Raw genomic sequence first — 23,021 nt, 5'->3', positions numbered from 1 at the left:
TGCCTGAGTAAAATCTGCCTTCAGGGCTGAATCGGCAGAAGGAGGTAGAAATCCTATTGTTTCTACCTCCTTATCTGCCATTTCAGCCCTGAATGGTTAGTGGCGGATTGAACAATCTTTTGTGTGACCGATGGTCGTACGAAAGATCGCAAATCGCCACGTGTGTGGCCACCTTAACTTGTACCATACTTCGCAAACTAATAATTGTATATGTAACAATCAGGTCTTAGAAGTATTTATCCTAATAGATACCTGACTCAGGCTGTGGAACATGAACAATGGTACTGCTGTAGCTACATTGACTGGTGACAGAGACCACACTCATTGCCTTGATAGAAAGTGTCAAATCTGTCAGAGGAGCTCCAACCACGGCTGCTGTTGTCTGAGCATCTGTTGTCACCATTGATTCGGCGGATAACTGGCTTGTGTCAATTGGCACTGTTAATTCACGAACATCTTGCAAAGGTAAAAGACCGGTGACAACAATAAGTTTACAGGAATATGGTCATGATTTTTATTTACATAGCAAATAATTCACTCTATTAAAAATCTTTATTCTTGAACCAACAGCAGCCATCTCAGTGCCTTGTGCCTGACTCTGAGCTTTCAGAAGGAGCCAGCGCTACTAAAAAAAAAAAAAAAACTGCTTTTGAGGAGTGCTTTTTTTCTCCTACTCAATGTTCCGTCAATGGGAACCAAGTTGCATGATAGCATAACATTTTCTCCTTCTTGGGGCTGTTCTCACATCTACCACTAGGTGGGGCATGTGAGCACGTTTAGCAATGCAAATGATTTCTGTGCTTATTTTAATCTTCTCAAAGATTTGAAACCTGCTTTTTGCAAGAGTAAGGTGGTCTGGGGTGTCAGAAATCATTGCCTCTTATTGTATTTAATGCCTCTGGGGCTAAAGTTCCCACTTTTTCCTCACTGTATTTAATGTATTTTGGGTGGTAATACTTGTGCCCCTCACTGTATAACATATATAGGATCTAGACTTAGGGGCAGATTTATGAAAACACGAGTTTGAATCCCAAATGGGAAAAATTCGGATTGGAAACGAAAATTTCTGAAGATCGCAAATATCACGAAAATGCTTACGAAAAAATTGTATTAGTCACGATAATATCGTATTGGCGATGTGAAAGTCACGAAATATTCGTACCGAACGATTGTAAACAGCGGCAAAACCGATCCGATTTTTTCACGCAAAAACTATGAAAAAGTTGCAAAAGCGCCGGAAAAGTCACGGAAAATACGATTGGACCAATCGAACAGACGCTCAGAGCGTTCGTGGATAAGTAAATGTGCCCCTTAATGTTTATAAAAGTCAATGTAAAGCTAAGTCCCTGAGTAGACAGAGCAATCTGACCAAATCTTTTATAGGGTTTGCTCTTTTCCTGTTGCAAATTTTCAAAACTTACTAGTGTGCATATTTTGTCCTAGGGTATGCAAGGAATCGATGGAAAATAACATAAGATGTTGGCATGGAACTCCCATAGTTAGTACTTAATTCTTTATAGAACAGGAACCTATGTAAATAGTACGTTACTGGGGTTGCCCAGCATCCCTTCACATCACCAGTGAACATAACTTTTCTTGCCTTTAGCATGATATATATGGTACTATCTTATTACCATAAAAATCATATAAGCAATTAAGAAACAAAAAGCTATTTGTTTAAAATATTGTGGGAATTGACACTGCTGTTTTAAATAGCTATCTGTATAAAATATTTTCAGCTTTCCATGTATTCTTTTGTCCGTTACCTTTCAAAACCTCCAGCTCAATTGGCCCTTGCAGAACCTGCCTATCATCTTCAGAAGATGAAGACGTTGTGTTTGTAGAGGATTCACATTTTCTCTTCAGTGCTGGGATGTTGTAGCTCTCTAGATACCTGTAAAAGAAGTATTTAGTCTTTTTTAGGTATTATCAAACAGCTTGATATTGTATGAAATCTAAAAGATTGCATTCCTATCTGTTACCATTAAAACTAATGCCAGTTCACGGTCACTCTCTAGCTCCACAGTAATAGGACTCTTTCCCTGTGCAATCTGGCAATAAATATGTGTATGAAACACACAATATTTGACATTTGTAGCAATGGATCCATCAAACCACCTGAAAATTGGTCTCTGCATTTCAATCTCACGTGTGTTATAGTTATTATTCCAAATCTACAAAAGACAGACATTAGAAATGGACTTTTCCATTAAAAAAAAATCATTACATTAGGTAATTAATCATTACCTAATTATGCTATCCACACAGTTGATTTGCTGGTATGATGGAATGTGTTGCCCCTTCCTTGATGTATCACAAGTGGATGTTGTTTGTCCTTCCATTGTATTTTCTAGCTGTGGCTTTACAAATGTATTTGTATTTGGCTTTCCTGTTGGAAAAAAAAGTTTTGAAAAAATTGTGATTTCCTATATTTATAAGATTTAACAGTACTGTGGCCTAAAACGCTGAAAAACAAACAAATAAGGAGCACAGCCGGAAGGTTGGTTTGGGGAAGAGTTCTTATTTGCTCTCCTATATTCTGCACATAAACTTGAAAGCCTAGCCTGCAAACTTACCACTAGACTAATAAACGCGTAATGAATTAAGGCTATGTTTTAGCTGTTTATTGTGTTGATGGAAAGTCCATCAATCTAGTTCTGAATTCACATCTTCATAAACCATCCCCATTAACCTTCTCACCTCTGTGTAGCTCTTTTCTTGGGGGGTCCCTTTTCTTGGGCTGTGGCTTGCTTCTTGTGTCAATATACACTTGCTGACCAATATTTTTAATACGATTAATATCCGTACAGACTTGTTTCAAAGTCATCTATAGTAAAAATAAAGAAAAAGAGAGGAGAAGCCAAGCAAAATGTGGAAAGAGGAATAGATTGCATCATATTATGCTTGCAAAGCTGACTTTTTTTCTGGGGGATTTTGGGAATGTTTATTACCAACTATTAAAATCAAAACAATACTTTACTTTGCTGCCTTGCAAAATTATTCAGACCCTCAACCAATTCTTGGTTATTACTAAATCCAAATCCTACATGCAAGTAAGGTTCTTAGTGGTAATTTTATATTTAAAGCACCTAAACTTAATGTGATTTTCTGTATGTCAGAAAAAAATATAAGAAAAAAAAAAACAGAAAAACATCTGTAAATATTTTGTAGGAGGCAGCTGTTGCAAACCTGGACTCTTAAGAAAGCGCTGTGCCTCCATCTTTCCTAAAAGTTGCAGTGATTTCTTGCGTCATGCATGCGCACTACACTTAGTTCCATGTATCCCTGAGGGTGTTCAGGACCGCTGCATGTACACTGTCGTAAAATGTCCTCCTTTACTATACTGTAAATTCCCTGTTAGTGAAAAGTTATTGATTGTTTGGTAGTGATGTGTTAAAGGCACACTAATGACGAGGGTTTATTAAAATACAAAGTGCCATTTTAAGATAAAAATAAAATAATTTACCGGTTCTTTTTGTGTTTCATCCACACAGTTTCCATTTGAATCACTGGATGATGCTATGCTGATGTAATGTTCATAAGAGCCATTGCTTCCCAAGCTTCCATAACCACTGGATCCATTATTATGAACAGGCTAGCATAGTGGGGAAAAATAGTAACAAAAAGGTAAATATGAAAAACTAGTATAAGAACCGAATCAAGCTTGGTAAAAAGCAATATATATTTAAACTGTCCCTTCCTGATCCTTGAGACAATTTAGGAATTGCCAGCTCTCCCTTAACCAAGGCTCAAAATCCACAATACCTTGCATGTTTCACAAATTTGTTAATCAGCAGGGATTTACAAAGAATTACATTTTAATTATGGCAGAAAAAACCCCCAACTAATTTAAAAGTGGCATATTTTCCCTTTGGTAAAAGCAATCAATGATGTTTCTTACCTGCAAAAGGACCTTGTATATCTGTCCTTGCAATTCTTTGATCTCTTTATCAGTGCTAAGAATTTCTCGGCTTGGTGCAGAAAAAACATCTTCATTAAGAGGTCCCCTATAATACAACAACACGATATGGTTTAACACAATATTTGGTTTAACACAATAAACTATTACTATTAAATGCCAAGAGAAGAATTAAAACAATGAATACATGAAATTAACTCACGTTCTGACTTTATGTCGACCGATAATAAATGCCACCTTTCTGCTCCACGGATTGACAAAGCTTGACCAGCTAGTATCCAATGTTATGTAGTCTCCATTTTGAGTACAAAACCTGATAGGAGAGTGCTCAAATGGAGGCTGTCCAGCATACTTCAAAACTAAAAAGCAAAAAAAAAAAAAAAAAAAAAAAGAGCTTTAAATATGCTGACTACACCCCAATTCAGATTTATTTAGGACTATAACTTGCACCATATCCTGATACAGAGAGAAATGCAAAGATGTAGCACACAAATTATACAGTATAAGATACTATTCTGTACACTAAAAACGTGGTCAAGCTCTTTTAAATAAGAGCCCAATAAAATAAATACACCAGTGACCATACAATTAGGTGGAATTTAATTGTATGAAATATCTGTAATTTGGCCAGAATGACAGATAAATGATAGTGAGTTTGTTCAGAAGTTAAAGAAAATTCAAAATTGCAACCTTAATGCAGATATAATTGTATGTCTAAAGGCTAAATTCATACTCTTTTCAAAAAAATTACCTAAGAGACTGCTTTTACTTTGAAGGTTTCCTTTATATACATCATTCTAAAATATTAAGAGGTTAATGTTTTTCTTTCTCAATCCACAATTTATTTAAAAATAAATGACTATTTTTGTAGTTTAAGCCTTGTGTAAACTGCCAGCACCCTTCTAATAACCCTCTATGGCAGTGATCCCCAACCAGTGACTCGTGAGCAACATGCTGCTTCCCAACCCCTTGGATTTTGCTCCCCATGGACTCAAAGCAGGTGCTCGCTTTTGAATTTATGGTAAGGAGGCAAGTTTTGGTTGCATAAAAACCAAGTGTACTGCCAAACAGAGACTTCTGTAGGCTGCCAGTCCACATAGGGGCTACCAAATAGCCAGTTATAGCTCTTATTGGCACCCCAGGAACCTTTTTCATGCTTGTGTTGCTCCCAAACACTTTTTACATTTAAATATGGCTCATGGGTAAAAAAGTTTGGGGACCCCTGCCCTATGGCCCTCTTAATTGGTTGTTATCCAAGTACAAGAAGCAACCTGGAGGTATAGTAGGCTAAAAGTGAAGGTACTGGTATTCCTTTATACTTAGTACACTTAACAAACAAACAAAAAAATATATAGTTGCCCTTGTATATCAAGGACTTTATAACAAAGGTGAATGACCCCTTCAGTGCATTAAGTTAAATTTTAGAATGTTATAGCATATCCTATTCTTAGAAATGTTTCCATTGATCTTTCTAGCCCTCTTTTTGCTTTCTATTTAGGCCCTCTCCTAATTATCTTCCAATCTCTCATTCAAACCATTGCCTGGTTGCTATGGTGAACTAGTCCCTAGCAGCTATATAGGTGCTCATTACCTCAGGATATCACTAAAACATAACATGAAACACTAATTGACATAACACTAAAAGTCAATTTAAAAGGTGAAATACCCCCTATAACAACCAATAGTATTCATTGAACACCAATGATTTAGTGACTTGAGATGATACAAATAATAAAAAAAGAAAAAATGTATTTTACTTTGTATGTCTGCCTAGACTGAAATAAACAGTTGTAGAGGTTGGCAAGTACCTACCTTTTTTATGCATTGCTAGCATTAAAGGACGGTCCTCTGGGTGCAGATACATCAGGACAGAGGTTCCAACTAAATCTTGAGGCAAGTATCCCAATAAAGGTGCAGCTCTGAAATATATGTATAGGTTATGACATTTTAATTTTCTCTTATCTTTCTGTTATCTCAAATTTAAACAAAGCTGTAGATCTTCCCATTATTGAGAAATGACACTACTCTTGCATGACTTATATAAATCAAGACAATTTAGTGGGAACGTTGCAGAATGTTCTGGCTTATTAACCATCTATGTGTGTGTATTTTATAAGATTGCCTGTTTTGGGGATACCCCATTACCCTTCAGTTATGAAAATAAATGCCCTCAATTTGAACAAACTACTAAAAGACTAAGGCCAATAAAAAGATGTAATACTAGAGGTGCAATCTTGCTAACACTGCTGCACTGCTATCTCTGACATGGTCACATTCATCCCATGGGCCTCCTATTGGTCAGATGTGCTAAAAATACTGCAGAACAAGTAAACTCAAAAGGCTCAACTGTAAAGCATGCTTACCTGTCATCAACTTCAAGAAAAACACAGCCCGGTGTGTGTGTAGTTGTAAATATTCTTTTATCCAAAGGTATCCTGGGAGCTAAAATGTACAATAAATAGGAAAAATGTATAATATAATATAAGTATATGATACCCTTAAGGTTTCTGGTTAAAAACTTGACTCAGTACTCCAGCACAGTAACAATCACATTCACAACGGTCAAGGCATTTTCTGTGAGACAGTGTGCATAACTCTGGTACAGACATATATGTATTATATGGCTTGGTTAAACACATACGTTATACATGTTTATGGTGGTTCACCATAATCCCTTTTATACACAGGGTGACACTGTAGGGAACTGCACATAAATGCCTGTAACTTAGGGTTACCAGATCACTTGAAAATTCAGGGACACAACTAATAAATGCATGTTATAGGGCTCCACTGATTGCATTTACATTAAATGCTGAGCTGCTAGTATCTTACCTTCATATCCTGAATGGATTTTTTCTACCAAGGCAAGGCAGCATGGCTCTGGCTCAGCATTATCAGAACTGCGCACTTTGACAGAATAGGGGGTCATTCTGTATGGATTATACCGGATTTCATGTTCCCGATCCTTTCCTCCTCTACAGAAAAACATATGGATTTTAATTATTTTAGTTTATCATATAGGTATATGGTTAAAAAAAATGATACCAGCATTCAAACAATCATGCCTAGCATACTGTTGTAGTTCTTAGATGCTAGAACAAAGACATTAAACAGTTCTGCTGAAATGTTGCAGGATTTAATATTTTTATTGGTTCTGCTATCCAGACTGGTAATAACAATCAGTCTGAGCCATACAATTTTCTTCCATGAAGAGGAGCTAATTAACAAGCTCCATTGCCATACAAATCTCAACAGCTTCCAGGAATTGGTGAGACAGAACATATACATGTGACAACACATGGGTTCTGGCAAACAATTACATTTTTTTTAATGATTTTCTTATTCTCTGTAATGATAAAATAGTACGTTTTACGTGATGTTGAGAAAGCATGAACATATCCATACTGATGGAAAACAATTCTACTGGATTTATGTAATGTTTACATATTTTTAGTAGACCGCAGGTTTGGTAATCCAAATTACATAAAAATCCAAAAAACCCCAGGCCCCAATAATTCTGGATAATAAATCACGTATCTATACCTTTAATTATAGTATTTCCATATTGAGGTATCTAGCAAACATATTTAATTAATTTAATTTACTGGCAATATAGCTTCCAGTAAATTTGTATGGGTGGCAACCCTACCTATAGTCACTCCCTTCCCAGACTCTGGGGCAGATCACTTCCTTCTTACAGCTTCTGTCCTACTCAACACCCCCCCCCCCCCCCCCCATCCACCAATTTTCCTGCCTGCCTGCCCAACCTACAGGCTGGCAATAACAAAAAAAAAAAAAAGACAACCTTTATTATGGAATTCCCATCATGCATAGACTCCATTTTAAACAAGTAATTCTAATTTTTAAAAATAACTTTTTTCTGTAATAATGAAACAGTATCTTGTAATTGATCTTAACTAACATATTAATCCTTACTGGAGGCAAAACAATCCTTTTGGGTTTAATTCATGTTTAAATAATTTTTTAGTAGAGAAAGTAGGGTGATCCAAATTATGGAAAGATCCCTTATCCAGAAAACCCCAGGTCCTGAGCATTCTGGATAACAGGTTGCATACCTGTACATGATTTAGGTTTTAGAACAATGCTATGTATGCCTTCATAGCAAATTGGTTAGAAGCTTAGCAGCCTGTTATTTAATACAGACATCTGTTTCTATGAAACAAACCCGCAAAGCTCATTAAAAGGGAAAAGTCAATACAGCATGTAAGGCTGTATAAAGCACACTGTCAAGCATTTCTGAGCAAAATAATCATGGTCAAACACGTGAGAGCCAATTACTGTACTTGCATAAACATATTGCTTATTTATAATCTTTTTGAACGAAAGGCTTAATTACCACTATAATACATGCAGTATTCCTTGCTGGCCTGGTTGCTATGCTCTAATGAAATGCTTTATGTAATAAAATGATAGCTGGTGAGTGTCAACTTTTAGAACAGAATCTTCTTTTGTGCACTTCAGGGAAAAAAGATCATTATAACCTTTTGTAAGCAATGTTCTGCCTCTTTAGAACCAAGAGCGGCTAGACTATACCAATCAGAAGATAATACAGAAAATAGAATGCACAGCAACAGCAATAAGATATACTGTGTGTATTATATATATATATATATATATATATACGCCTCCCCCCACAAAATCAAATTATTGCTCACAAAATTTGTCTCAACCTGAGTGTAGTTTAGTTTGATTTTGTTTGTATTCTTTAAATTACAGGTATGCTGCCTATTACCCTGTATGTTCTGGACCAGTGATTTTCCAGATAAGGGTTATTTCAGTAAGGAACCACAAGTTCAGGCTACTAAAACAATCCTCTGACATTATTAATAGCACATAAGTTATTGCCTTAAATTACAGGAGTACAAGCATCCTATGATAGATATATCATTACCCTATGTAAATACTACTATACAGAAGGAAGGCTAGGCTCGATCAAGCGATCGTCGCATAGTGGATGCTGCTCCTTCCTTCGCCGTATTTCAATTGACAGGAAGCCAAGTTTTAGCAGGTATTTTATATTACAGCATTCAAAATACTAAGTGGTTTGCAGGATAGGGCAGTTATCGGTGCAGGGTAGAATAGCTTTTTTACTTAAAAAATGTTAGTGTTACTTTTCCTTTAATATGGTATTTAGGGTAAGGCCCCATGAGGCAGATTGTCAGCCTGCGTATAAACAAAGCATTAATCCTGCCCCAGTGCAGGCACATGCAGCCGATATCCGCCAAAACAAACAAAAAAAAAAAAACGGCCACCCAGATGGATTCAGTGCTTCCAGGTGCAGGCACAATTAGATTTATCAAGTGTATCGATGGATTGTCAGCCTGCGTTTCTACTTAGGCTGACAATCCGCCTCGTAGGGCTGGTATATTCTGGCAAATTATCCAATATACCACACTTTCAAGGGCCACAATATAATTAATTGACAAGGAAGTCCCACACAGAGGTGTATGGAGTGCTTGGGCAGGCTGGGGCCAGAAAACCACTTGGCCCTCCTGCTAGACAGCCCTCATCTATTATATATAGGTACCCTTACCTATAAAGGTATTGGACCAGTTATCTGGAAACCCTCATCTAGAAAGCTCTGAATTACGGGAAAGCTATCTTTCATAAACTCTATTGTAAGCAAATAATTCAAATTTTAAAATGTAATTACTCTATAATAACAAAACAGTACCTTGTATTTGATCCAAACTAAGATATTAATTATTACTTAATCCTTACTGGTGGCAAAACAACCCTGTCGGGCTTTTTGAATCATTTTTAAGTAGAATTAAAATATGGAGATCCAAATTACAGAAAGAACCCCGGGTCCTGAGCATTCTGGGTAACAGGTCCCATACCTGGTATATAGGTCAATCATCCCTCAGAACAGTTCACTTAACCCCATACATGTTGTATACCACTACTTTATCTTCGCTGCAGGTTCACTAATTTACAGGGTTAATGAATTGCTCTCTAGAAGGCAAGCTAGAAATGAGTCAGAGCTGAATCACAATGGCCTGTCTGGCGTTAGAGATGTTCAGGTGTCTGTAGGCAGTAAAACAATGTTGTGCATCCCTTTAAAGATAGACTTCCCATATTGTTTAACACATTCATGAAGAAATTCATTTAAAATAACTATTCAACAAAACAAATATACACAGATGCAAAACCGGCAAATTATTATGAGAAATACATGTAATTAACGAAAACTGCAATTGGGGGTTCCTGTGGGATTCCAAGCAGGTCAAATCTGATCTGATCATAGTTTCTGCGCTTGCTGATCAGGAAAGTGCTTTAATTAAATGCATTTTGAAAGCATTTTATGCTTTAAGCTGTAAAAACTGAAATGATTCTGTGAAATCAGAACACACCAATAATTAAAATGATCAATAGAAGCATAAAGAAAAATGATGAAATCTAAACACGATAGAAGTGCAGCAGGTAGAAGTCTTCTTACGGACCAATACAACAGAATGCATCAATTGCTAAACCTGTTTTATGTTTTACTGGTCTAAAGCTATAGCAACAAAAAACACATGTTTTGATTAGTCAGAAGTGGTGGTGGGGGAAATCAAAAAAATATCAAATAAACTTACACATTATATACACATTAAGCTTACCTTATTCTGCAGAAAAATGATTTAACTTGAGTGTATTCATATAGTGAGGCTGCAAGAAAGCACAAACATATTAGATACCTTGCAAATATTAAAGAGAAATATAATAATGTATTTAATTTTCTCCGATGACGTGAATTGAGTTACATAATGATCATTTTTATTATGTTGTGTGGAAGGAAAGAAAGCTGAAAGCCATTTTTTTCCCATCATCTCCAACCACCTCCCAATGGCAAAACAGAATTAGAGAAAAACTGGACCAGAATATCTGAAATCTCTCTCATTTAATCCAAACTTTATTGTTTTTAACTTACAGTAGCTTCTGTCTGAATTTTCCACAAAAATCACACTAATCATCTACAGGTTTTTTTTAACAAATTAAAATGCAAAGTTCCTCAACAAGTGCCCATTTTATTAAGGCTACTTAAAGGAAAACTATACCCCCCAAGTAAAGTTGGTCTATAAAAATATATTACATAAACAAACTCATATGTAAAATCCTGCTTCATCTAAATAAGCAATTTTTATAAAAATATACTTTTTTAGTAGTATGTGCCATTGGTTAATCCTAAATTAAGGGCCGCCCCCTGGGATCATAGGATTCACAGAGCACACAAACAAGCCAAGGCACACATACATGCTAGGCTACATCAGCCAATTAATGGACAGAGTTCTTCCTTTTGCTTCCACACTACTTCCTGTTACAATTAGAGCTGCATTATTTCCGGACAGGTGATCTCTGAGGGAACACACAGCCCGTCACTAAATGGTGGCTTATATAAACCAACTGTTGGTTAAGTATTTATTCTGGGGGTATAGTTTTCTTTTAATCAATGCCAAAAAGAATCCTTTGCACTTGTCATTTTATAGTAGCCGTTTCCTGGCAGGGAGGATTTACCTGTCTCTGCTCCTATATTCCAAGGTAGTAGATGCGACTGAGTTGTGTGCTTGTAAAATACACTGACATCCTGAGGGGCCAGGAGTTCCACAAACCTAGAGGAGTCCAGCAGCTTCTTCTTACAATTCAGGATGTAAGCTGCTTGTTCGGAGATATACACCATTTTCCCAGAGGTTAATGAAAATACTATTACAAAGGTATCCTGAGAATTAAAAAAAAATGCAAGTTAAAAATGTCAGAGGATTTATTGGGCATTACTAAACATTATTAAGTAATTCAATGGACCTGCTAGGCCTAGGCATCCATATTTGTTATACCGTATGAGAATAAACACAAGCTAAAACAATCCAACATTTTTTTTTTTTGAAGGGAAGATAATAGCTAAATACATGTTAATTAAAAGAATATTTACGTTAGCATTTTTAAATATAAACATGTCTATATACAAGGGTATGGGATCCTTTGTCTGGAGACCTGTTATTCAGAAAGTGCTACGGGAAGAGCCCATTATAAGACAACAATTCAAATTTTTAAAAATGATTTCTGTTTTCTCTGTAATAACAAAATGGAAGTTTGCTGCATAAAGCCAGACTGGTAGCAAAACAATCCTATTGTGTTTATAATGTTTAAATGAAATTATAGTTTTTACAACATGGTCCCCCCTACATGTGGAGTGGTGAGGGGGCAGCATTCCCTAGACCCACATCCAGTCCCTGGGCCTCCAGTTGGACAGCCCTGATCTACATCATAAAAAAGTTCAAAGGGTGTCTACCTTAAAATACGGAGAAACTGAATGACATGAAGTCTGAAGTTTTAAAATCAAATAAACATGAAACAAGTATCCTTTAGAAATTATGTAAGTAACCAATATATGCACTGAGCAGCACTATCACAGCTTGAAAACTACTAATCAACACCTTGCATGAAAGAGGTTCTAGCACTGAATTCACAATTCAGCATTTTTCAAAATATCAGACTCTATCGGGTACTTCTCTACTTTGGTTCTATGGAATTATTACATTTCATAAACAAAGTTAACAACATAACACATCTGAAATGGAAATGTAATTAAAAAGGGTTTGTTTTGTTATACTATGTTTGTTATATTATACATGTTTATATAAGTTGTATGTCTAATTAAGCATGACACATATAACACACACCACAAAAGACCCTAAAATAGATAATAACATGGAAGAGAGTTGCTTTAGCCCTGTCTACCTTGGCCCTCTGAGGGCCAAGGTAAAAAAAAAAAAAAAAAGTTTCCCCCCAATTAACAATTATTCAAGAAAATGTTTTAGTAGGAATTAGTGTACCCCCTAATTACATTAATTCACAATTAACTGTTTTTTTTTTTACCTGGATTATATATATATATTTTTTATAAACTTACCTCAAAATTCATATATGTGTTAGGTTTGCCATATCTGGCAGAGCATTATTTATTATACTACACAATCTATAAGGCACAGTTTGCTCTAGGTTTTTTGTACCCTGCCCCACCATTATAGCCTTTATATATGTTTTATACAATAATTAAAAAGAAATAATAGATGTACAGTGTTTATTGGGATTTTTCAAAGTTTTCCACTTACTGTGTTCTTTGGTGGGTGCTCAGATGTTATTGTCTCCAAGTCCTCAATTGTATGTACAGCTGAATCCATTCGACATGTCCCACTGTCACTGAGGACCTGGAAAAATGCACTGTTGGCTACAAAATAAAAAGGTAGAAAATTTACATTTTAGTTTGCAGATTTAATTTATAAAAGAGGGAAAAAAGGAAAGTCACTAGTTATGTGGCCGACCTTCTGCAATAGCATTCTGCTGGAACTACAACACTCACCATTCACCAGGGCTGATCTTTATAAACCTTGTGGTAAAGAATTAATATGTGGTCCACTCAACCTTAAATTCAGGTAACTTGTTTTGCAGATGCAGTTGGTTGGACACTTCCATTCTGTGGCCAAGTGGAGAGAAGCTGATCCACTCATATAAGTTTCCAAGCTTAGCTGCACTGACAGGCACAGCTTTGGCCTATCAGTGCAGCAACACAGAATGGCGTGAACCAGAGATTGGCCCAAAAAACTAATGTTTTGTGTTTTTAGGTCAATATCTGCTCAGTTATTCTTGGTGTAGCTGCATCAGGCCAGAAGCGTTTACCTTTTCTTCTCACCGGGCTACAAAATGCAGGTGGAGAGAAGCGGGTCATATGTGTGTGTGCCATTACCCTAAATGAAAATGTTCATGTTTCTAGTAGCATGAAGGTTATGGATTTGTGTTTTTTTGGTGAATAAACACCTCAAGAGTTGCTTGTTTAACATAAGAGTTCACAGAAAGGGCTGAAATATGGTAATAATAAAATATTTGATATATTTCTGGAATATTACTTACCTTGAACTTGTCTAACGCATTTCAATGCGTAGTTCAGGGCATCAACAGTGCTGGGCTTGTTACGATTAAATTTTTCATGCGGCAGCCTTCTCTTCATTTCCTGCACCATGCTCATTAATTCCTTGTGAGACCGAGTTCTGTCCATTTGGTCGCTACAAAAGGAAGTGGTGAGTGAATGTTTGTTTTGTTCAAACATAATTACAAAGTGAGTAACAAGGATTGTTTTATCTTCAAAATTACCACACATGCTAGGACAAAACTGTGGTAGCCACCTTTGCATTACTTTTTCATTTCTGTATATGGGACCCCTTATTGTCTAGTTTTCCTATCCAAAATATTTGGCAAAAAAGCTCAGTAACTGCAACAATATTAATTGTTCCATAATTTCCCCTAGTACCTTTGACTCCTGCCATAATGATGGCGTATATGACAATCTTATTTACTTATAATTAGTAATACTTTGTATTTACTATTTGCTTCTGGGTTACTTTGAATCCAGGTATTTTTATGTAGTAAATCCTCTGTGGATAATCTGAACAAAGCCAAAAATTATGGATTTGGAGAACCCCTAATAGTTTTATACTTCTATGAAAATTCTACATGTAAGATTTTTCACTGGTCTATTTTACAGTTCCTACTGAGGGTATTCAGAACCAGGGGTGTTTCAGGAAGCATCACAATAGCTCTCTCTGCACCAGAAAAGCCAAAATCAGAGTTTAACAACCATCATTTTGGCTCTCAAAGTTACCAGGAGCAGCTTATTGCCACCCCTGGTAAACTGGGGGCAGCTGCTGACTGAGGCAGAATCCTCAACTTACCTTCCTGGCAGCAGCATCCCTCACAGAACAACAAATGGAACCAGTTAATTCTATAGGGCTGAAACTTTGAGCATCTGTAAACAGGAGTACATACCCTAAAGAAGGGTACTCACTTCTCAGGATATCTAAACTAAAACGGATATGTACATGTCAGTTAGGTACTATTATAAGTCAATATTTGCCCAAAGAAGGAGTAGGATGATTTTTAACAGAATTGCTTCCTTATGCTGGAAACAAATGAGACAAATTTAAAGATCTGTAACAGAACGGTCATAGAGGGAATGCAACCAGTTTGCTGGGCAAAAATGTGAGTTGTGCAGCTAAATGCATCCAGTTCAACCAGTTTGCTTTTTTAGATATGTGGGCTGTGCAGTTCTGGAGAAACACGGACCCTTGTTATTTAATCAACATTCATCAAGAGGTTTATCAGCAAAAATATCTTTTGTGGGGCCCATTTATTAACAGATGTACAACTCAGGCAGTAACTGACCAAATGGTATTTGCATGTCATGTTTACAATGCTGTGTGCTATTACCATGTTTACTTGCCCCTATATTACCCTATATATATTTTTTTTTAATTGTGTTTAGAATATGAATGTATTACCTGTTGTTGCTGCTTCCCGTGGATTTGCTTGGTCTTCTAAAAGCACAGTTAGCTCTTCTACTGGGCTCATTACCATGTGAATCTGTCCCACTGGACTCATGCCCATTGCAGTCATTTCCACTTGAGTCATTTCCATTAGAGCCATTTGAGTGCATCTCCATGTCCTCATGATGCTGGGAGTTTTGATCCTCCAGGGCTTCACAGTCAAATGTTTTTTCTAAAGGTTTTTCACTTTCAGTCCTTGTGGCTGCAGACCAGTCCTCATTTTGGATCAAGGTATTGTCCTGAGGCTCAACGCTCATTGTTGTGATGAAAAGCTATATGGTGTATGTGCTGCTTAACATGGCCCCCAAAACCAATGAAGAGTCTGTGCCCAACAAGTAAGCACTTATAGTAAGTCAGACTCGTGCTGCTCAGGTCTGCACAGGTACTTTTGAAAAGTATAATAATCTTTCACAGTGAAATATGGATGAAGTAAAATTTAGTGGAAAATGCCACATTTGTGACGTTGGCAGGCATTCGAATCTCCACAAATAAAACTTGAAATTGTAATGTTCTGCAGAGACCACGTTAACAGTATGTGCCTAAAACAAAAAAAAAATCCAAATTAGCAAAACAATGCAATGTGGAGAAAAGCAATATATGTGAGATTTGTATATAGCAATTGTACAACTGTGTGGCCTTAGGGCTCTGGTACACGGGGAGATTAGTCGCCCGCGGCAAAACTCCCTGCTTGCGGGCGACTAATCTCCCCGAGTTGCCTTCCCTCTGCCATCCCACCGGCGAACATGTAAGTCGCCGGCGGGATGGCAGACGCGGCGGCGCGATTTCGGGAAATCGCCGAAAAAGACTCGCGAGTGGGATGGCAGAGGGAAGGCAACTCGGGGAGATTAGTCGCCCGCGAGCAGGGAGTTTTGCCGCGGGCGACTAATCTCCCCGTGTACCAGAGCCCTTAATATACTTGCCAGCAAGTATTGGTCACACCCTCACCACCCCTGCCTAATGGCTTAAAATTTAGCGGTGAGCACAACTTTCCCTTTTATCCTATAGTTTAAAGAGCAGCAGGGCCAGTTCCATGTTGTAGCTCCCACCCTCCCACAGCTACACTCAGGTGATCCCAGTGGTGGCCAATACAAGCTTTAGCATTGAAAGCAAGTAAGTGCTGAGGATCTCTTGTTTCTGTCTAAGGCACTTTTAAACGTATCTCCCATATATAAAAGAGGGATCAGACTGTGGCCCTATTTATATTTGACAAGTGAAAGTCCCAGGCAGACCTTCGATGTGCTGCAAATCTGAAGAGGAAGTGATTAATGCTGCTGTATGAGGCTGAAGCACACAATTAGCAAGCGCAGATGTGGATTATACACTGATAGGATTTCTGTCCCATTTTAAATTTGCCTGACACAACACAGATTTTTATTAAAGAAAAAAAAAAAATCATACATACACACGTCAGTGCTCTGGAGATATAAAACTAGTTCAACTAGAATTAGTAGCCTTGTAAGAATGATAGACTTGAACAATAACATGACATTTTTGCTTTACAAAATGCTGTTTATCTTAAAAGGCAGTAAATAAATGTCTCCTTAATTAAGAATAAAAGAGAATGAAACTATTAAGTGACAAACATCTATACGGAGAGATGTCAATGTGGGGTGAAAAACTTTACACCGAGCACATTCTAAGCAACGTGAGGAGCCAGGGAGTGATGACTGGTATAAATGTCAGCAGTGTGGGTTGAGGAAATATGCGAGAGTTGAACTACAGCTCCCAGCATGACCCCCAACATGCCACTGAGAAGCTGTAGTTTTGCAAATTCTATAGCCCTGGAAACCATCCATAACTGGTTTAGATATAGTATAGATAGATAGTTTTTTAGCTAAATACATTATATAGATTATTATATAGACAGATTTTATACAGACAAAAATAAAAATTTCATTGTGCCTAGGAAATAGTACATATGCTAGTTAAAAGTACATAGTTACTTTGATGTAACTATTGTGTCTCTGTTTGTATATATCTTCAGTTACAGTTTCAGAAATTGTAACATCATCAAGATGTCTGATGAAGAGAGTTTTTTTCCTTGAAAGCTTGCATTTTTATACATATTAGTTAGCCAATAAACAGTATCACCTTACCACAAAATATTGTTTTTTCTAAACCATGGCTAACACGGTACAACACTCTACTAAAAAAACAACAAAAAAACCTCAAATGACAAACAAAAGGGGGTTAAATAGAATAACACAATTAAGTACAGCTTTTGTGAATATTAGTTTCCTGGTTGCCTGTGACCACAGTTCACACTACAACTAAAAATAGATAATTAAAATAGACTGCAAATTTGTTCTACATTATATTTTGTACAGAACATATGCTTGAACGATCTCCTCTTTCATCTGCTTTGAAATGTAGTATATTACATAATGTGCCCCCCCCAATAGTACAGATCATGATAATATAAATCCACCACTGTTTATTTAGGCTATATAAGCCGTCATTGTAGCAATGAGCCTTCTGTTATTATCTGCTGTACAAAGATTTAGTGACGTTAATGTTGGAAAAGAGGATATGCAGTGGGATTGCCAGAGAAGCAAGGTAATGATCATAATTATCTCAATATTAACGAGCACTTTAAAAGCAAAAAGAAATCCAAAGACATCTGCTTTTCACAGTTACTATATTTAACAAATTGTCGTAACTTTTGACACAGTACGTAGGCGAGCATAGCAATTTTGGTTTCCTAATCCATTTTCTACAACACAGCAAGAGTAGGTGAGAAATGTAAAAGAAAATGACTTAAATCACCAATGTGTAAAATGGTTTGCAAAACAAAAAAAAAAAAAATGAACGTCACTGCATCATAGAACATCAGAATTTCTTTTGGGGGTAGGAGAAACAAAAAGTGTTTTTCTGGGGAATAGTGCTAAAAGAAAAGAGAATTACCACTATGTTTCCCAGTTGCTTCTGGCTGTATTATTTATAAATACTTTTCCCCAATTCCGCTGTAATATCTTTAATGAAGGCTTTAATTAACATTCATAGTACATCTCATTCCAGAATTTGTTCCACTGACACACCCATTACCTGAACACGCTGTACAGTTGAACATCAGCCAACTCCTGTTGTACTTTCTACTGACAAAACAGAAACCACTGAAACACATTTCTATCCATGTGAGGGAGCTTGTAAGACCATAAGCCTTTTCCCCTCATCTTTACTCTGCTATGTACAGCACAGGATCAATTTGTTTAACAACAGAAAGTGATTCATAACTATGCCTAGAACACCAAGGACCTTGCATTAAAACGGTAAACAGAATTCTAAAATTTACAAGATAAAAGAACATAATCCAAAATGGCAATAAAGAACATCAGTTTGTTCTTAAATACCTCATTACCTGCAAGGACCATAGAGCTGGTAGTCTCAACTGAATGGATTGTGGCATCTTAAAAAGGCATTTTATGTAATACCATTTTCTTTTTACATGTTAGTTCATTGGTAAAATGTCAACATGTACCCTTGCCTTTACTTAAGAGGATCAGCATAGGAGGAGAGGGTAGAAAGCAATGGCTCTTAAAGATGTATTTCATACTTCCTGCAAGGAGATATTTTCTTTAGTGTTTTCCATAACCCGGTTCATACAGGGCAGCAGAGTACATAGAAAAGGCACACTAAAATGTGTCAAGGTGGCATACACATTAAATGGGACAATTTGCCTATAATTAGGTTTTGGTATAACACAGACTGCAGAATTCTAAGACAATATGAAGTTGGTGCATACTGCAGCCCCTCAGTACATGAGAAGCAGTCACAAGAGGTGCTGGTACAAATAGATATAATATGTATATATATATACATACATACACATAATTTTATATGTAAGAAAATAATTCTTAATTTTTAAAAAATTATTTCCTTTTTCTCTGTAATAAAATACCAACAAAGATATGATTAATGGGGATGCACGTTCGCGATTTGCAGGATTTTGAAGGATTCAGTTTTGGCAGAATCCAGGGTCCCGGCCGAACTGATTCTGAATCCTAATTAGCATATTCTTCGGAAGAGGGTGGGGGAAAGAAATTTCACCACGCACGCGGCAATTTTTAACCCTTCCCAATCCTAAATACCATATGCTAATCCGTCGGGGTGGGTTTGAGGGTTCGCCAAAGCCAAAAAAAGTGGGTTTGGTGCATCCCTAATAATTAATCCTTATTTGATGCAAAACAATCCTGCTGGGTTTAAATTATTTTTTAGAAGACTTAAGGTATGGAGATTCAAATTACAGTACAACCCCTTATCCGGAAAGCCTGGGCCCGGAGCATTCTGGATAACAGGTCCAAAACCTGTATATCAGTCCTAAATTTTTAACAAGGTTCATTTCCTCTGGTCACTAGCAAGATCACTTTAAACAGTCAAAAGGCTCTACAAGTCATTATTTAATATTATTTATTTAGTATGTAATCCCTTTAAATTGGGCTTTCTGACAATTACAATATATAATTTGGTGGTAACTAAGCTGCATGAATCCATACTGGTGGCACAACAATCATACTGGGTTTATTTAATGTTTAAATGATTTATAAAATAGCCAAAATACCCAAGTCATAAGAATTCTGGCCATAATTATTTAAATATATTTCCAAAATGGGTATAATATTATATTTATATATATTAAGACTTGTTGAAAGAAGTACAGGTATGGGATCTATTATTTGAAAATCCATTATCCAGAAAGCCTTTGTGTAATCTCTCTCCAAATGCAGCATCTGAATGCATTAGTCAGCACAGGGAAATGTAGCCTCTGGATACAAGTTAGCATATGTACATGCCAATTACAAGAAAACAAACCACTGCTGTCGAGCAGAAAGCATGTCTGATTCACGTGAATGTAAGAGCTGAAGGGTTTCTGTCTGCACAGGGCCAATGAGCAGCGCTGAATCTGGAGGGAGACTCTCATTGGCTCTAGCACTCAGTACCAGTCTGTTGCATGTGCCTGATCCTGCCCCTTCGCAAAGCCCTACGCACATGAATATATACATTCCCCTGATCAGTCCGAGCCATAAGAAACACATACAGTTTATTTACTCATCTTAAAAGTATGTGCAAGCCATAACTAACAGTAGGAGCTAACACTATTACACAGTATCAGGTACAAGCAACTGCTCCTGCATTATACAAGCTTCAGCTTTGGGAAACCAGGGACAAACTATTAGATTATCTTCCCCAATTCTCATGTGCAACAAAGCCATCACCCTGCAACCATTACCAGGCCACATATGCACAGGTGAAGCATTGGCATACTATTAGATGTATATATGTACTGCATATACAGAACATTAGCAACAGATTGTCATCCTCATGGGTTAAGGCGCAGCAGGGGTAGTTTAAGGAGCTCTGAGGTATTTTGTCATGTGTCTCTACCAGGAAATCCACATGACACGTTACAGACAGAGTCCCTGTGGCTCTGCAGACTTGACTCACCCATCAATAAGGTGGGGATAATATTCAAACAAAAAGGACTGCACAGAAATTATAATGGCCCTGTGCTTGCACTTACTGGAAGACATAGGCGTCTTCAGAAAGTTCTGTAGTGGTCATCGTAATGCTCTGCCTTTATTCAAACTGCTTATATACCCATATCATAAAGTGACACATCTCACCTCTGCACATGTAGGGCCCCATGCAGCAAGGAGCCAGTGTTACAGAATCCCACCACCAGGACTGAACCCAATCACAGCTAACATTATGATAGTGGAAAGCTGGCTATACAAGCAAACGTCACAACTACTGATCTGAATTCATGACAATATGCAAAGGAGCACAGGGGTTCCACTAGAGCAGTGATCCCCAACCAGTGGCTCTTGAGCAACATGTTGCACCCCAACCCCTTGGATGTTGCTCCCATTGGCCTTAAAGCAGGTGCTTATTTTTGAATTACAGGCTTTTGGGCAGGTTTTGGCTGCATAAAAACCAGTTATACTGCCAAACAGGGCCTCCTGTAGACTGCCAGTACACATAGGGTAGGGGCTACCAAACAGCCAATCACAGCCCTTATCTGGCACCCCCATAACCATTCATGCTTGTGTTGCTCCCGAACTTTTTACATTTGTGTGTGGCACCCAGGTAAAAAAGGTTGGGGATCCCTGTACTAGATAGTGCAGTTGCTAAAAGACCACAAAAACACAATACAATCATTTTGCAGTAAGTCCAGTCAGTAAGGGTATCATTCATGCAATGCAATCATATTGGGTCATATTTAGGCCTGGGTCACCCAAAGACAATGGCACTCATTTACCAACACTGGGCAAATTTGCACCTGGGCAGTAACCCATAGCAACCAAGCAGCTGCAGGCAGAACAAAGAAAGTAACCATTTGATTGGTTGCTATCATTCACAGTCCAAGTGTGGGCCCCTTTATAAGTACCTACTTGCACTCCAGAACTACCAGTAGATAATTTGAAGCCTGTGGGCTACAAGCTGAAGCACAAGGGATACCTGTGCCCAACACCTGCCCCGGAGAGGTGGCAAGTATAGGGCTCCCTGAGTGTTGCACCAATAGGGGTTTGATAATGGAACGCGTAAGTGCACCTTCTACCCATGTGACATACCTGTTACACCCAGGTGCAAGTTGTGCCCCTTTGTGTATACCAGCTTGCACCTACTGAATCACTTGAGTTTGTGCATTGTTGTGGCTGGCACCACTGTACTACATGGCAAATTGCACTTAGCTTTCCCATATATTTACTAATGGAGAATATGCACAATATAGGACTGGCTTACAACTGGGGGGTAGCAAGGTGCATGGAATGTTTTTGCACCCCCAAATACAAATCTGCACCCAGTTTACATATGTGCAGCTCCTTGTTCTCCAACAAACACTGAAAGCAGGAGCACCCATGGGTGCTAAGCGCTCCTCCAGCACTTGTGCCCCTGGCATTGGCTTCTCAACTTTATCTGTGTACTCAGTAGAAACCTGTTGAACTACATGTCCCAGCATCCTTTTCCAGAAATACAGTAACACAATTTGAGGTGCTACAGGGATCTTCTCATGTGGAACTACAGCTCCAAGCGAGAGGCATGATGGGAAAAGTAGTTTAGCCTGAGAGACAGAAGTTATTATAGCAGTGTAAGGAAGGAAGGTGCCATCCTGCCTTGGCCAAGATCACATACAAAAATTACCCAAGCAACATGCAGACAATTTTACAGGAGAAGCTAACATTTGAGCTGTATGAAACTACAACTCCCAGAAGCCCAGCTCCGTCACTGCTATTGTTCCCGGAGCCACACAAGGCCGGCATGAGAAGCGTTCCGTACCTGGCTGCCAGTCCCCATGGTGGCTCAGGATGATGGTGGCGGCCTCCATATCTCGGGCAGACTCCCCCCACAGTCCGACTCAGCTGGGCGCACCCGACAAAAGAGCAAATGGATAAAACTTCCACCTGAAAGCACAACGGTGGCAGAGCTACAAGGAATAGCGGCCAATGCACCTGTATCCGATTTTCGAATGAACAGTCAGAGAAAACATACACTTCCCTCAGCTCCCGACTCCCTACTGACTCCCCATCTTCTTTCACACACAACACACATTCCCCGTTCAACGTGACTATGCTCCGCCTCCTGTCCTCCCATTGGCCCGCTGAGGCATCCCACCGCCCTCCCTCTTGAAATAGGCGTGGCTTCAAGGCACGGTGAATCCCACAATTGGCGCTGTTTCCGAGAGACGGGGGCCAGTCACCTGTCTGGGCACGTTACATAAGAGCGCA

At 38.0% G+C, this 23,021-nt stretch overlaps 1 protein-coding gene across 3 annotated transcripts in view; it reads right to left on the bottom strand.

Moving 5' to 3' along the window:
- Nucleotides 1-23,021, bottom strand: part of per3 (period circadian regulator 3) — a 29,199-nt gene extending 6,178 nt beyond the window's left edge. Inside the window, exons 1-16 of one of the 3 annotated variants that reach the window (XM_031905194.1) lie at nucleotides 22,573-23,021; nucleotides 15,253-15,836; nucleotides 13,829-13,980; nucleotides 13,033-13,148; nucleotides 11,438-11,639; nucleotides 10,543-10,591; nucleotides 6,752-6,894; nucleotides 6,283-6,361; nucleotides 5,732-5,838; nucleotides 4,122-4,278; nucleotides 3,902-4,007; nucleotides 3,467-3,595; nucleotides 2,701-2,827; nucleotides 2,248-2,389; nucleotides 1,767-1,894; nucleotides 253-456 (exon numbers count right to left, since the gene is read on the bottom strand). In XM_031905194.1, the coding sequence (XP_031761054.1) occupies nucleotides 253-456; nucleotides 1,767-1,894; nucleotides 2,248-2,389; nucleotides 2,701-2,827; nucleotides 3,467-3,595; nucleotides 3,902-4,007; nucleotides 4,122-4,278; nucleotides 5,732-5,838; nucleotides 6,283-6,361; nucleotides 6,752-6,894; nucleotides 10,543-10,591; nucleotides 11,438-11,639; nucleotides 13,033-13,148; nucleotides 13,829-13,980; nucleotides 15,253-15,554 (2,143 nt within the window). In that variant the 5' untranslated portion in view covers nucleotides 15,555-15,836; nucleotides 22,573-23,021. 3 annotated transcript variants of the gene reach the window in all.

The sequence above is a fragment of the Xenopus tropicalis genome, chromosome 7, assembly GCF_000004195.4.
Source record: "Xenopus tropicalis strain Nigerian chromosome 7, UCB_Xtro_10.0, whole genome shotgun sequence".
NCBI lineage: Eukaryota > Metazoa > Chordata > Amphibia > Anura > Pipidae > Xenopus > Xenopus tropicalis.
The sequence above is the reverse complement of the archived record's forward strand: the minus strand, read 5'-3'. Positions and strand labels throughout refer to the sequence as shown.